This window comes from Phoxinus phoxinus (assembly GCF_949152265.1).
Source record: "Phoxinus phoxinus genome assembly, chromosome: 9".
In the NCBI taxonomy this organism is placed as follows: domain Eukaryota; kingdom Metazoa; phylum Chordata; class Actinopteri; order Cypriniformes; family Leuciscidae; genus Phoxinus; species Phoxinus phoxinus.
In genome coordinates, this window is record NC_136884.1 from 37,082,871 (window position 1) to 37,098,855 (window position 15,985).

Sequence of the window (15,985 nt, forward strand, 5' to 3'; positions counted from 1 at the left end):
GAGTGTAAATAAATACACAGAACAATAATCAGAGACAGAGGAATAAAGATCAAGAGGAAACTCAAATATGAATAAAAACACAGCAAAACTAAACATAACCCAGAAAACAACAATAATAATAATAACAACATGATAAATGCTGTAAATCAAATGACAACTACATACATGACTGAAACACACACACACACACACACACACACACACACACACACACACACACACAACTCGTTTCTATTTAGAATCATTAGATCCTTCATTTACACAGGAATTGATAAAAAAAACTGTGTGATTGATTCATTCTCTTGAATATGTCTTTATTCCCTTGACTTTAACATTCTGTTTCTGAATTTCTTTCATTGTTGCTTCTAACTTTAACGTCTTTGTCTTTTGAGATCATCTTTGAATGTCTTTTTTTCATATTTTTTCCTAATTTTCACAACAACAGAGAGACAAACAATCAAAAAAGTAAAATAAATAAAAATCACACATCAAAAAATAAAACAAAAATTATAATAAAAAGATAAACATCGATACAAAAACACCCCACTAACAGGTTTAGTACAGTATAAAATATATTACAACAGAACCATCTTTAATAATACAGACATAACCCAAAGCACAGTAATCATATGTTAAACTAGATCCGAGAAGTTAAGGAGGAGTAACCTAAAAAAACAAATCTATGAATGTCTTAAATTGAGTTTTGAGTTGAAAGTCTTGGATTTGTTCGTATCATCAAGACATGTTTGCAGTGAGTCTCATATTTCCTCTCTCTTCTCTGTTGGTATCCTTGCCTGTTTTTTCTGGGTTTCTCTTTTTTTCACTAACAGAAGTTCAGCTGTGTTAGTAATGTAGAGAAAATAAGAGACTCTATAACATTTTGCTGTTATTGATTTGTCATGCAGCTCAAAGCATTATGGGTATAATCTCTCTACAGTCAGTTTCACTGATGATCCATTATAATAAACCCTAAACCCAGGATAGAGCGGCTGAGTGAATGTGGTCTGGACTGTGTGGATGAGGCTCAGTGTGTCTCTGTCGACGCTGTAGAAGGACAGAGTTCCTGCACTGTGATCCACATACACTCCTACTCTCCTGTGATCCACACACACTCCTGTTCTCCTGCTGATGGGCTCTACAGGGAGTTTAGTCTCTGTGTTATTGTGTCTGAATGAGTAACTGGAGGCAGAGCAGATCAAACTCCAGGACTGATCATTATATCCAAACACACACTCTTTACCGTCCCCCTTCCTGCTGATGCTCTTATATGACACTGATATAAACACATACCCACTCCACTCGATCTCCCAGTAACAGCGTCCACACACACTCTCTCTACACAACACCTGCTCATAATGATCAAATCTGTCTGGGTGATCAGGATACGGCTGATCTGTGAGAGTGTCAGTGCATTTAATCACTCTGTTCTCCTCAGACAGACGGAGGTTATTATTCACTGTGTTCAGATCCAGATTGAGCTGATGAGAATCTGATGGAGAGAAAATATTTCAGAATTAGGAATTATGAATCTGATCTTTTAATGAAGCTGTCAGAAGAGATAAAGCACACTAAGTCAGAACAGTCTGAAGGTTTTTTTACAAGGTGGCAATGTTGTTCACATAATCAGAGACTTAGAACATCATGGTAGAACATTAAAGTCAACTAGTCAACTGGTCTGTGCAATAGGGGTGTAACGGTTCTCTGTCTTTGCATTGCTGATAATCTCACATCTGACAACGCATCTATGATATGGTTTGTTGAGAATAACAACACGTAAAACAGACAGACAGAGTTTGGTTAATGTATGTGTCAGTCAATTGATAATCATTCTGGCTTCGCAATACGTTACAACAGCGATGATCAAAAACATGGAAAAAAGTCACACTTTGTAAAATGTTCAATGCATGTGTCGTATGCTCTAAAATGAGAAGTAATTTATTATTTAAGCCTTGCCATTTTAAACATTTAAGCGCAAGATATTAAAGAGAACTTGCACATCTCAAACAGCACCTACATACTGGTAGAGATGTTCCGATACCCTTTTTTCCTTCCCGATACCGATTCCGATACCTGGACTCAGGGTATCGGCCGATACCGAGTACTGATCCGATACCTGGGTGTGTATCTATACAGCTGCAATTCATACTAGCCCTGTATGAATTGATAGAATTAATTTGTTGTGCTTCAGACTTATCCCTTAAAAAAACATGAACAAATACACACAGTGAACTAGAATATTTTTTATTATCTGACATACATCTCAGTGATCTCACAGTAGCCTAGTATATTATTTATTTTTAAGTGAAAAATAACTTCAAATGCAGCCACAAATCTAATACTGTAAACAGAAAAAGGTATTTTAGTTTTACAATATAACTGTATAAAAAACAGTACAACAAATAAATCTAGGAATCAAAAAAATTATATAAGAAAATAATCTCTTAAAACTTAAAGAACACAGCGTCACTGTGTCCACCCCACCCAGTGTGCTTGTCAAACTCAGTAAAGACAGCGGGTCGCGTCGCAGCTCCAGATGTCGATAGTAAAGCTGATTGTTTGCACATCTTTTAACGTTACATGAAATGTGTTCACGCACTGTCTGGAATAGCTTAGGGAGCGCTGTTTCAGAGATGTATTTGCGACCAGGCAAACTGTACCGCGGCTCCAAATGTTCAATGAAGCGGCAAAATCCAACGTTTTTGACGACTGACAGTGGCTGGTCATCCAGAACAATAAACTCGATAATTTTGTCGGTTATATTGCCAAACTGCGGACATACTGCTAGCGCGTGCATTTTAATTTCTTCTTCACTGCTCTAAACGGTGGTTGCTTGTGGCGATACAGCACAACTTCCTGTGTTGCCGCGGGCAACCACTGTTTAGAGCAACGAAGAAGACTTGATCTCCGATTTGCAGCGTTAAGCAAAGCTAGCGTGCAATAACTATGTATTGTTTATGAAAATGGTATCGGATCGGTACATGGGTACAAGTACTCGCCGATACCGATGCCAGAATTTTTATTGGTATCGGTGGCATTTCCGATACTAGTATCGGAATCGGAACATCTCTACATACTGGGTTCTGGTAGCCTGGGTTTCCGCATGCTGCCTTGTGTAACAGGTGTTATATTAATTTATTAATTTCACACAAAATCTCTCCCTTTGATATTATCAATTATTTTATATTTACATAATTATTTTGTATTCTGGACATTTATTATTTTAATATTGATTTATTTTATTTGAGATGTCATGTTTTTATAATTACATGGTCATTTTTCAGTTTTGTTAAATATGGTGCGTGGTTCCTTTAAGTCAACAAATGTTCCGGTTCCGGTTGCCCTCCTTCAGTTCGCGGTAAATGCGACTGAAGAGAGGTGAGTGTGTTGAAGCTCCGTCTGAAAAGTTTTATATGAGTTTTGTTTATTGTAATACAACATGTAATTTTGTTCTAAAATGCACTTTAATCTTATTCAAACATGTATGCAGTTTGTGTGAATGATGTGATCGACTTATAACATGTATTTTCGGAAAGAATTCATTTAGCATGAGTGTCCAAGCTTTGTTGGCTAAAATAGTGCCTTTTACTGACAGGCCTAATTGTGAGAGAAGGCCACAGACTCGAGCTTGTTCTCATCTTTCTTTTTATTCATGCAGGTATGTTTTCTTTCAAGCTTTTGTTAACCTGTTAGCCTTCAGCACCACTTTTGAAAAATCCCCAGAAATAGCATACCCAACCTAAAAAAGATTCAATTAATTGACCCTTGGTCCTAAAAGCTCAAGTATGGTCTCATTTGAAAGCTGACACCTGGCACTTTATTGGAAATGTAGAATGAATTATTGTCATAATGAAAAAATTATGAATAGCTTCAAAGTTGTGTAAGTTATTAGAAATTTATTTTTATGAAACATCTTCATGAAAATTAAATTGAAGTTGGCCCGTCAGCACTCTAGAAATGCACTCCAGCTAAAGACACATGTCTGACCATGTTATATTTAAAATTTGAAGGTGATAAGTCTAAAACTCTGTATTTTGTTAAATGTTTTTCAAGATCATCTCAAATGACTTTATTTTGAATTGACTCTAAAATGCAAACTTGTGTTTATTGTCATCTATTAGCATCTATTCAGTCTATTGTCTCTATTGTTTTGTGGTGCAAACGAGCCCCATTCAGTGTCACTCTCTCCTGCACACATTTACACCTTTCCAGCCGGCTTATGGCCATAAATATTCTTTTCCTTTGTCTCCATTATAATCGCTAACGACTGGCTAATCACGGTGTTTCACCCCCTAATTTCTTTCATAATCTTCACTTCACATTTGAAACTGTATCAAATGCCTTTCTTAAAGAAAGAAATATTTCAGTAAGCATTCCGATTTAGAAAAAAAATCATAAAAAATAACAGCTAGATGGCAGGTGCAACTAGAGAGCTAGCTAGCATGTTAGCTTAGCACACCATCAATACACGACAATTTATGAGATTAAAACCCTGTTTGAGCTCCAAACTTACTTTATAGTACAAGTCGAGTGTTTTAAATAATCTTCTATGAGCTTATTTGGCTTCAGAAAAGAAAATCAGACAGAAAATATATGATTTGATATTATTCTGCACTATTGTAAAGTCTATACCGATTAGCACTGCTACATTATACATATAATCTATTATTATAAAAATACCTGACATGGCTCGAAGAACACAGGTAAATCAAATATCATTGCAATCATGTTTATTGTCTTCAAAACATCTTTATCTGCATGTTATAGCGATCTCTGAAAGCTAACGTTAGCTGTTTATGTCAGTGACGTCCTGGAAGGTCACAGGTTATTTCTTCTTCGTGAGCTTTCATATTTGGAAAAAACTGTGCAAATGGCGCCCTCAGCCTGCTGTATGGATTGAAAACACAGTACATCAGAGTATCCAGCGCTCTTTATGTATACATCGACGCATTTGGATATAAATTCAATAAATATTATTCCTGTCTATAGAAATATGATGTAAACCTATGATAATATATCAATATTTCTCCAAATCTGCACATTTTTGAGCCAAAAGCCCTGGGGAACGTTGTTTTGTCACGCGTTCTCAAGACAACAGCACCGGAGTTTTTTTCTGAATGGAGCAGCTGACGCTCATAATTCATATTAAAGGTATCGACTCATTTTTTCATTACATAAATCCTGACACAAATTAAGACATAACTGTTACTATAAGTTTCTCAGAATACAATAGTGGTCAAATACTGAAACGTGAGACTTATATATTTTTAATGATGTATAGTTTGTCAAGGTAATAACATTAAATCTGATAGTAACTTTGAACTATTAAAAAAAAAAAACGCTTCAGAGCGTCCTCGCTCTGGTGAAGGTTAACAGGTTAATATTGTTTTGAGCTTATGTAAAATGCTTTATTGTTTTTATGAAATCTGTTGAACAAACACGATTTGAATATATGAGAAACTTAAATACATGATTATAAAGATGTTAAAAGTGTAAAAATGTGTTGAGTTCGCGGTAAATGCGACTGAAGAGAGGCCTAATTGTGAGAGAAGGCCACAGACTCGAGCTTGTTCTCATCTTTCTTTTTATTCATGCAGAATAAAATCCGGCCTGATTAATTCCTGTTGCCCGGTCTCATTCATCTACAAACACAACACAACGCAGAGCTAAATGAAGACCGGTCACATTGGTGCCGTGACTTTTGTTTGATGCAAGTCATCGTGGATCCTCATTGATCAACGTCAGCTTGGTCGCCGGGGTTTGCTGCATTCTGGAACGTCCAAATTCTGCCTGTATCTGTGTCAAAGGAAAGACAGGTTGGACATAAGACTGTATATAATTGAAAACAAAGTTGAATTTTCATATTTACAGAAGAGTAAAAAAAAAAAAAAAAAAGAAGAAAAAATAGAAAAACAAAGAAAAAAAAAGGTTGAATTTGAAAAATAACCATTTTTATTTGATTATTTGGTTGTGTATTGATCTTAGTTGTGTACACATGTGGGAATCTTTTTTTCCATGGTCATTATCTGTTTTAATTAATTTTTGTTGATCTGTAATAATCAAAATGTCACAAAATAGTGAGACTACAAATTACTCCCCTACGGATGGGTTTGAATTGGGTTTTGCTAGGGGGCGTATATTTGGTGAACTTGAACAAACACCACTCAGAAGGACAGTCAATATGGGCCCTCCTGATTTCTGTTCTACCCGTAATCCTGGTAGAGTACATACTGACTCAGATATGTGTGAAGGTGCTGCTTCAGACAGCCGAGACTACAGTAACGCTGACTTGGGTAGTTTAATCACACAGCTTGCTCAACAAATAGGGCAGTCAATATCTGATCAGCTGATAAAAAGCAATGATACAAAAAAGTGTCCTGATATTCAAACGCAGAGCATAGGGACCAGCCAGGTTCTCATGGAGTCACCTTCTCTTAATTTGACTGGCATGAAGTTAGTGATGAAGCCTGATGTTAAGGCACCTCCCTGTTTCAGAGGGGATGGATCTGACAAATTATCAGTACACGAATGGGAGGAGCTCATGGATGTGTATTTGAGAAAGAGAGGTGTTCCTTTAGCCAATCAAGCAGATGAGATCATGTCGAACTTAATGGGAAGAGCCAAAGATGTAATCAAGATAGCACTACGCAGCAATCCATCACTGAAGCCTAAAACAAACCCAAGAATTGTCACAGACATACTCAAACAACACTTCAGTGAATTGACATATTCATCTATGCCGCTTGCTGACTTTTATGGCACTTTACCTGTAGCAGGAGAGAATGCAATGGAATATTGGATTCGGCTTAATAAAGCTGTTGATGTTGCTGACGAGGGTTTGAGAAGGCAGGGCAGAAGTATTGAAGATCCTACTCGTGAAGTGACTCAAATGTTTGTTAAACATTGCCCTGACCAATCTCTGTCTGCTATCTTGAGGTTCAAGTCTGCTGATAAGTGGACGGCGGCTGAAATACAAGAACGTCTTGATGAATATCAAGCTGAGAAAAGGGCACAAATGAAGGCGCAGTCTAATCGTTCTGCCATTGCGAAGACTGTAGCTGCCAATGCCCAAGTGTCAAATGTTGATGATGGAACATCTGGAAATGAGCTAAAAGTGTCAACAGGTCGGGGTGAGTTGCCAGTTACACCATCAGGTCAGACAGGTGACAGCTGCACTCAGTCCCTTATCAGTTTGCTTGATCGCGTGCTGAAACAAAGCATGCAAACCCCCTCTGCACCTGTAGATTCGTTCAGGCATGGGAATGTGAGCAGGAAGTTTTGCAAAGTGTGCAGAGGCACGGACCACTCTACGGTTGCACATTGTAGAAGAGACGGTTTATGCTTGTTTTGTTTCGAACATGGACACAGGAAAAGAGAGTGCCCGAAGTGGAGTGGTCATGACAGTCTGGAGGCGAACTACTCGCCACGAGGAGCTGGTCCTTTAAACCATTAAACCCACATTTGGAGAGGGGATGTGTGGGATATGATCAAACCCTCATAAGTGATCTGGAGCTGCAGTATGAGACTGCATGCCATACAGCATTTGATGGTACTTGCGTGATATACGCACAAAATATGCAGACAATAAAGGTTTTTGATGAGCTTTTCTATACTTCCGTGATTTTAAATGGCCAGTTCCACATGAGAGGAATGCTTGACACTGGATCCATGTCTTGTACCCTCAGTGAGACAGCTGAACAAAAGTTGTTGGCTGAAAATGTTGTCTTGGACAAAAAATCACTGCCTGAGAATATCGTTCTTGTCGGTGTTGGAGGTAGGACTGCACAGCCAAAATGTTTGTACGAAGTTAGTATGAAAGTGTATGGCATCAGCTGTCGAGTTCCAGTTCTCGTTGTTCCAGGACAACATGATGATTTAATTCTTGGCTCTAACTTGATTAAACATGTTGTGAACCGACTGAGGAACACAGATGAGTATTGGGACTTCATATCGCAACGTGCTACACAGTTATCACCGGACGGTGAACACTTTTTGGATGTTATGTCAAATCTCACACGCTGGCGACATGATGAGATCCCTAGCAAAATCGGGACAGTGAAGCTTCATCATGCTGTCACTCTTGCTGCTAAACAGGAGCATTTAGTGTGGGGAAGACTGCCCAGCAACACTCCATTGTCCCTTGGGAGCACCATTCTTGTTGAACCCACTGCCTCCAAGACTATGCCAAGAAACATCATGGTAGCTCGTGTGATAACATCTATGTGGGGTGATAGGTGGGTACCTATGAAGATAACCAATTTGTCTGACCAACCTGTCACGCTAAGAAAGAATCGGAAATTGGCAGATGTTTCACCTTGTCTGGCTGTAGAAGATTTCCAAGTTTTCCAGGGCACTGGAAAGATAAAGGAAGGTAGTTCAGAGATGGAAGCTATTCCAAATTGTGCTGCAGATTTGAGATTGCAAGATGTTGGGTTAAGCGAAATTGACATCAGTCTTTGCAAAGTCACTGAGGCATCCAAAGAGAAACTTGTGCAGTTGTTGGTGAATTACAATGATGTGTTCTCCAAGCATCCCTTAGACTGTGGTGAGGCTAAGGAATTTGAACACCGCATCCGACTTACAGATGAGAGGCCATTCCGGTTGCCATATCGGAGGATCCCTCCTGCTCACTACCAGAAGTTGCGTCAGGTGTTAAATGAAATGGAGGAGCAAGAGATAATAAGGAAATCTGTAAGCGAATATGCATCGCCATTGGTACTGGTGTGGAAAAAGGATGGAGGCCTCCGCATTTGTACAGACTTCAGGTGGCTTAATGCGAGAACACTCAAAGATGCCCACCCGCTCCCTCACCAGTCCGATTGCCTTGCTGCTTTAGGAGGTAACAATTACTTCAGCACTTTGGACTTGACTTCTGGATTCTACAATTTGCCCATGCATGAACAAGACAAAAAATACACAGCCTTCATTACTCCTATGGGCCTACATGAGTATAACCGCATGCCACAAGGCTTGTGCAACAGTCCAGCTTCGTTCATGCGGATGATGCTTAGCATTTTTGGAGATATGAACTTTACCAGCTTACTGTGCTATTTGGACGATTTACTTGTGTTTGCGCCCACAGAGCAAGAGGCTTTGAGCAGGCTTGAAATAGTTTTTCAGCGGCTTAGGTTACATCACTTGAAACTGAGTCCTAAAAAGTGTCATTTCTTGCGTGATTCAGTGAAATTCTTGGGCCATATTATTTCTGGCCATGGTGTCTCTGTGGACTTCACGAAGGTGGATGTTATATCCAAAATGTCCAAAATGCAACTTATGGAGGAAGATGGTTGCACTCCATCAGCACGAAGAATCAAGTCATTTTTAGGAATGATTTTTTACTATCAACACTTTATTCCTGATTGTTCTTCAGTCGCCAAGTCTCTCTTTGCTCTAACTGCAGGTCAGAAGAGAAGGGGTAAAGTGAGCGGGAGGAAGTCTGTTGGCACCTTCAGGAAGCTGAATCCAAGTGATTGGACTGAGGAATGCGATATTGCTTTCAATAGACTCAAGGAGAGGTTGCTGAACTGTGCTGTGCTTGCACATCCTGATTTCTCCAAGCCTTTGATTCTTTCGATTGATGCGTCTCTGGATGGGTTAGGTGCTGTGCTATCACAAGTTCCAGCAGGGGAAGAAATTGCTCGGCCAATTGCCTTCGCCAGCAAGACCCTAACCGTGTCACAAAAAAAGTACCCTGCGCACAGGCTCGAGTTTTTGGCTTTGAAGTGGAGTGTGTGCGAAAAGTTCAGTCACTGGCTCAAGGGGCACACCTTCACAGTTTGGACTGACAACAATCCACTTACGCATATTATGACGAAGCCGAAACTCGATGCCTGTGAACAGAGGTGGGTTTCAAAATTAGCCCCTTATTCTTTTGACATAAAACATATTGCAGGAGTCAAGAACATTGTGGCTGATGCCTTAAGCAGAGATCCATTTGCCAGATCAATTAGTCATAGGCTCATGAATGAGAGTTACAACCGCTTACTTACCGAAGCTGATGCTGTAGGGGAAGAAGGAATACAGGATGTGTTTCGTCTGAAGGTCGAGTGCCATAAGATTAGTGATCAGGTTGGATGTCGATCAAGCTGTCATGTGCAGTCATGTGATACAGTTGCCGTCAAGACACTTTGCCATGTCCAAGATGAATGGGAAATGGCGACAGTAACACGAGCCGTTCAGCTTGTGCAGTTAGTTCAGCAGATTGCAGACACTAGTCATGGTGATCAGCCTCTACCTATGTTCTCTCATGACGAGTTGGAAAAAAGTCAAGAGCTCGACCCTACCATTTCCAAGGTTCTCCCCTTCGTGCTACGTAAAAGACGCCCTTCAAGAAGAGAGAGAGAAAAACTAGACTATAGAGCTTTAGCTCTTGTCAAGCAATGGGATCACTTAAAAGTGTGTGATGGGATTCTGTACAGGCTGACTAAAGACCCTATAAGCAGACAGAGAAGACATCAGTTTGTTCTGCCTCAAAGCATGGTAGAAAAAGCTATTCATGGTCTTCACGATCTTGCCGGTCACCAAGGACAGGCTAGAACAGTTCACTTGGCAAGACAGCGCTTCTTCTGGCCCAAGATGGAGTGCGAGATCAGAGAATATGTGAAGTGTTGCAGGCGGTGCATTCTGGCAAAAACACCTGAGCCAGCCGCTCGAGCTCCACTGGAAAGTATTAAGACTTCTGCACCTATGGAGTTGGTTTGTCTTGACTTTTGGAGTGCGGAAGATAACAAACAGCGTTCAGTGGATGTGCTGGTTCTGACGGATCATTTCACTAAACTTGCACACGCCTTTCCTTGCGTCAATCAGACGGCTAAGCAAGTCGCTCGGAAGATATGGGACCATGTGTTCTGTGTGTATGGGTTTCCTGAGCGGATCCATACGGATCAAAGAACAAATTTTGAGAGTGAGCTCATTGCTGAACTGCTAGCACTTTCTGGGGTCTCCAAATCTCGTACAACTGCCTATCATCCTATGGGAAATGGCATTACAGAGCGGTTCAACCGAACATTAGGAAGTATGCTTCGCTCTTTGCCTCTGAGATCTAAGGATAAGTGGCCACAACAAATCCAGACTCTGACCTTTGCTTACAACTCCACAATACATGAGACTACGGGTTACGCACCTTTCCAACTCATGTTTGGCCGTGTCCCACGATTACCTGTGGACGTAATGTTCAAGCAAGTATCAAAGGATCCAGTGATTGTTGATTATAGCAGCTATGTCGCCACTTTAATGTCTCATCTTCACGAAGCAGCTGAAATTGCTCAAAAACATGCTGTACAAGAACAGAGGAAACAGACCAAGATCTATAACCGCAAGATCAAGGGAGTACACTTGGACAATGGAGATAGAGTGCTCATTGCCAATAAAGGAGAAAGAGGAAAACGGAAGTTGGCAGATAGATGGCAACCTACTGTATACACCATTGTGGATAATGATCCCCAGACACACATATACAAAGTGAAGGATGACAAAGGACACATTAAAGTGGTACATCGGAACATGCTCTTAGACATCAGTTTCTTACCAGTGACATGTCCTGAGGATGAAACATGTGGATCAACGGTTGCTGATTGCTTGGACGATTCTGAGTGTGAGAGCCAATCAACTAATTCCATTGATTCTTTGGAGGATGAAGATCCTGAAAACGAAACACATTCATTAGTATTGAATGAGGATGTTTCAAAGAGCTCAGAAACTCTTGATGTACAAATGGAACAGGATACAGAGGAAAGTGATGAAACTTACTGTGTTAATTCTGGTCAAGACAGCCAAAACCAGATCCTCCCTGAAAAAACATTGAGCACGGGAACTTCTGATTGTGACAATGTATTGGCAACATTTGACTTTACTAATTCAGGTATCATTGACTCTGATTTACCTGTACGTGATGATGTGTCTATGCCAGGTCCCGAACAAGCGCAAGGCACTATTACAACACGGGCTGGTAGAGTAGTAAAAAAAGTCAACCGTTTGATTGAAACCATGGCTCAAAAGCCATTTAAAATGCCAAGCTTGTCAAACAAGTTCCGAAATAAGTCACAGTCCCTTTTAAGCCTATTCTAATATCCGTGATTGGGTAGGAAGTTTATTTTCTACTTCTTTTTGGGATACATTTTTCATTGCCATGTGCTATGAGACTAAGGTAAATGAGGATTTGTTGCAAAGATTCAGTGTGGTATGGTGTATTTGGCAACATACTTTACTAAGTGGTTTTGAGGCCTGATCACCCTTAAATATCTCTGTATCTGTCAAGTCAGATAGCTTTCATTGCTGTAACTGGAATTTTTGCATTGTGATTTTTTAGGTAATCCTCTTTATGCACATGTAGAATTATGGTGAAATTAGGGGAGGTGAATGTAACAGGTGTTATATTAATTTATTAATTTCACACAAAATCTCTCCCTTTGATATTATCAATTATTTTATATTTACATAATTATTTTGTATTCTGGACATTTATTATTTTAATATTGATTTATTTTATTTGAGATGTCATGTTTTTATAATTACATGGTCATTTTTCAGTTTTGTTAAATATGGTGCGTGGTTCCTTTAAGTCAACAAATGTTCCGGTTCCGGTTGCCCTCCTTCAGTTCGCGGTAAATGCGACTGAAGAGAGGTGAGTGTGTTGAAGCTCCGTCTGAAAAGTTTTATATGAGTTTTGTTTATTGTAATACAACATGTAATTTTGTTCTAAAATGCACTTTAATCTTATTCAAACATGTATGCAGTTTGTGTGAATGATGTGATCGACTTAGAACATGTATTTTCGGAAAGAATTCATTTAGCATGAGTGTCCAAGCTTTGTTGGCTAAAATAGTGCCTTTTACTGACAGGCCTAATTGTGAGAGAAGGCCACAGACTCGAGCTTGTTCTCATCTTTCTTTTTATTCATGCAGGTATGTTTTCTTTCAAGCTTTTGTTAATATTGTTTTGAGCTTATGTAAAATGCTTTATTGTTTTTATGAAATCTGTTGAACAAACACGATTTGAATATATGAGAAACTTAAATACATGATTATAAAGATGTTAAAAGTGTAAAAATGTGTTGAGTTCGCGGTAAATGCGACTGAAGAGAGGCCTAATTGTGAGAGAAGGCCACAGACTCGAGCTTGTTCTCATCTTTCTTTTTATTCATGCAGAATAAAATCCGGCCTGATTAATTCCTGTTGCCCGGTCTCATTCATCTACAAACACAACACAACGCAGAGCTAAATGAAGACCGGTCACACTTGCGCGCAGCGCGATTTTACTCACGCTGCTAGGCAGCCTGGATACCATGGATCAGATTGTCGCCTCAGCGAGGGGACCAATCACAGAACGGGGAGGGAGCAGCAAGACGATGACGACGTCTATGCGACACACCGAAGCAGTTTGTTTATATCAACATGTGCACTGCAGATTTACCTTCTACCCTCATGTTTGTCTTGCACAAACGGCAATAGTCGCTGAACACCATCGTGTAAACATAAATCTATGACCCATCGTCTTCTTCCTCATCGAATTTCTGTCGCTCTACATACGTCATCTGGTATAATTGTACAGGCGCATTTGATATACATTCGTAGCACCCAATAAACGGCTCTGGGCATTCGTAAACCACGCCTCAAATACAAGAAAATGAACATGTGGTTCCCAGACCACGTCTCAATGAGACGAGGTCTGACGTTAGCCAGGCTAGGGTTCCGGCTTCCAGAGATGAAATATGGACTTGTTTTGTTTGAGAAAGGTCTTCATTGTGTTCAACATATATCTGTTCTTCTAGGTCACCATGGCAACTATAGGTCTCAAGGGTCATTGGAACCAACAGTTAAAGTGACTATTTCTTAGTTAAAGCATTTACTTTACTGTTCTATTTTAAAGTGTCCTCTGGTTGAGAGAAAAAAACATGTTATCCTGATGTCTTGAGAATAGTCTCCTGTTTATAGTTAGAGCCCAACCAAATCCAACCTTGAAAAAGCTGTGTGTGTGTGTGTGTGTGTGTGTGTGTGTCTGTGTCTGTGTGTGTGTGTGTGTGTGTGTGTGTGTGTGTGTGTGTGTGCGTGTGTGCGTGTGTGTGCGTGTGTGTGTGTGTGTGCGTGTGTGCGTGCGTGTGCGTGTGTGTGTGGTAATATTCTTGGTTACAGGTTAAGGAACAAGTGACATTATTGGAGATTGACCGATTGTGACCTAGATGAGCCACTTTTACCTAACTCAGGGTCCTGGTGGCAGCCATACAGACCATGGTGATGTGCTACTGCCTACCAGTCCATGTGTGGAAAATGTCATATGTTTATCTATTTCTTAGCCAATCAGAATAATTCAACCTCAAGCCTTGATGTAGCGTAGACCTTGGTGAAGGGTATAATTGCTGTAATTTTGTATTGTAAAGACAGGACTTAAAATCCTTTAAGTCTTGAAGCTGACTTCTGTCTGATGAAACTACAAACTACCTTCAGTAAATTATAATTCTGACTCGTCTTAAATTGACTGCACTTCTAACTCCTAGTCTTCATTAATAATTTCTGGTCCTCGGGTCTTTAACTGTACATTCCCTAACAATAGCATAGAAGAACTCAATGTTGCAACAGACTTTAGAAAGAAATTAGTTCAATGCAGTCGTACAACGAGCACACTTGGGACCTTAAGAGGGCAACCCGTAAAATGGAGCGCAGCTGGAAGAAAGAAAAACTATAGGTTTTTCGCATTTCGTGGAAAGGAAGCATTATTGCAAACAGAAAGGCACCTAGAACAAGTGTCCTGGCATGTTGTTGTCACATGCTCCACAGCATGTCAGATACCTCCACTACTGGCTGGGGTGCCGTATGCAACGGGCATGCTGCCTCGGGCTCCTGGACAGGACCTCGACTTATGTTTTTGTTCTTTATATTTTTTGTTTTCACATAGGCCTACTGTGTAATATTTCCAGCTAAAAGAAAACTTTAACATATATTGTAATCTTGTGTGTATATTGCCTAATCGTAAGCATGTTCAGAAATATAAATAACGTCTGTAAAGGACCACTTTAGAGTTTAATGTATGCTGTTGAGTAAATTAAGTATGGGTTGGGTTATTGGTCAAATATTTGTTATTCATTTTAATAATTCTATATTTTGTATGCGCTTTAATGTTATTTGTATGTGATTGACCGGAAATTCTGTGCACCTGTAATGTTGAAATTTGTCTCTTTGGTGGCACCGTAGTTTGCACAAGGGAAGATTAACTTTTAAAAGGTAGCTGGCAGGTGTGAATGGTACGCAGCTGTGTTTGAGCCTACATGGATTTTATCTGAGATTTTGTGTTTTATTCATGAATTTAAAGAACTTGACGCCCGTTTCATGATGGAAGAAAGGAGTATCGTATATTGTTTTGCATTCCTTGGTGAGCGTAGCGAGGTACGATATGTTTTCATTCATAGATAATTCATAAGATTGATTGCACATATGTATGGTTTATTTTTGCTGTGTAGCCGTGAAAACAAGTGTGTGAAATGTTTGTTGTATGTATGTTTTCAATACAGTTTGCACGGTGCTAAGGTGATGATGGATTAAAAAAGTTGAACGCGAACGAAATAAAGGACACCTTTTGCATCAGTCGAGACTCTCTTTTTGGATCCAAGGGCTGCTACAACGTCTTTTTCATAAACGAATATTCAAATATTGTTTATGAATATTTTTAAGATTTTTATGAGCCCGAATATTTTTGAAAAATTCCCATCCCTAATATGAACGTCTACTTGAAAATAATGCAATCCGACTTTGTGAGTTGCAACAACACATGATTGCAAAAAGAAATGTATTAATTTCTATTTGTGTCACGCTGAGGCATAGACGAAGCGGAGAGAGAATCCAATTGCAAGCACTACTTTAACCCTCTGGGGACCAAGAATGCACCCGCACGTTTTGCTCATGTTTTTTTTTTAGCAATGCAAAATAAACTCAAAATGCTCTGTTAATTTTGATCTTTCATTTTCGTGTTATACATCAATCGATCCTGTTCAGTTTCT

General features: G+C 39.6%; 1 protein-coding gene across 2 annotated transcripts in view; it reads right to left on the reverse strand.

Annotated features, from left to right (window-relative positions):
• Window positions 1–237: 237 nt before the first annotated feature.
• LOC307004128 (NACHT, LRR and PYD domains-containing protein 3-like) overlaps window positions 238–15,985 on the reverse strand; it is a 64,040-nt gene continuing 48,292 nt past the window's right edge. Inside the window, exon 7 of one of the 2 annotated variants that reach the window (XM_079623084.1) lies at window positions 238–1,489. In XM_079623084.1, coding sequence (XP_079479210.1) covers window positions 915–1,489 — 575 coding nt within the window. In that variant the 3' untranslated portion in view covers window positions 238–914. The remainder of the gene's footprint in view (window positions 1,490–15,985) is intronic. The other variant, XM_079623083.1, reaches the window with a different exon arrangement.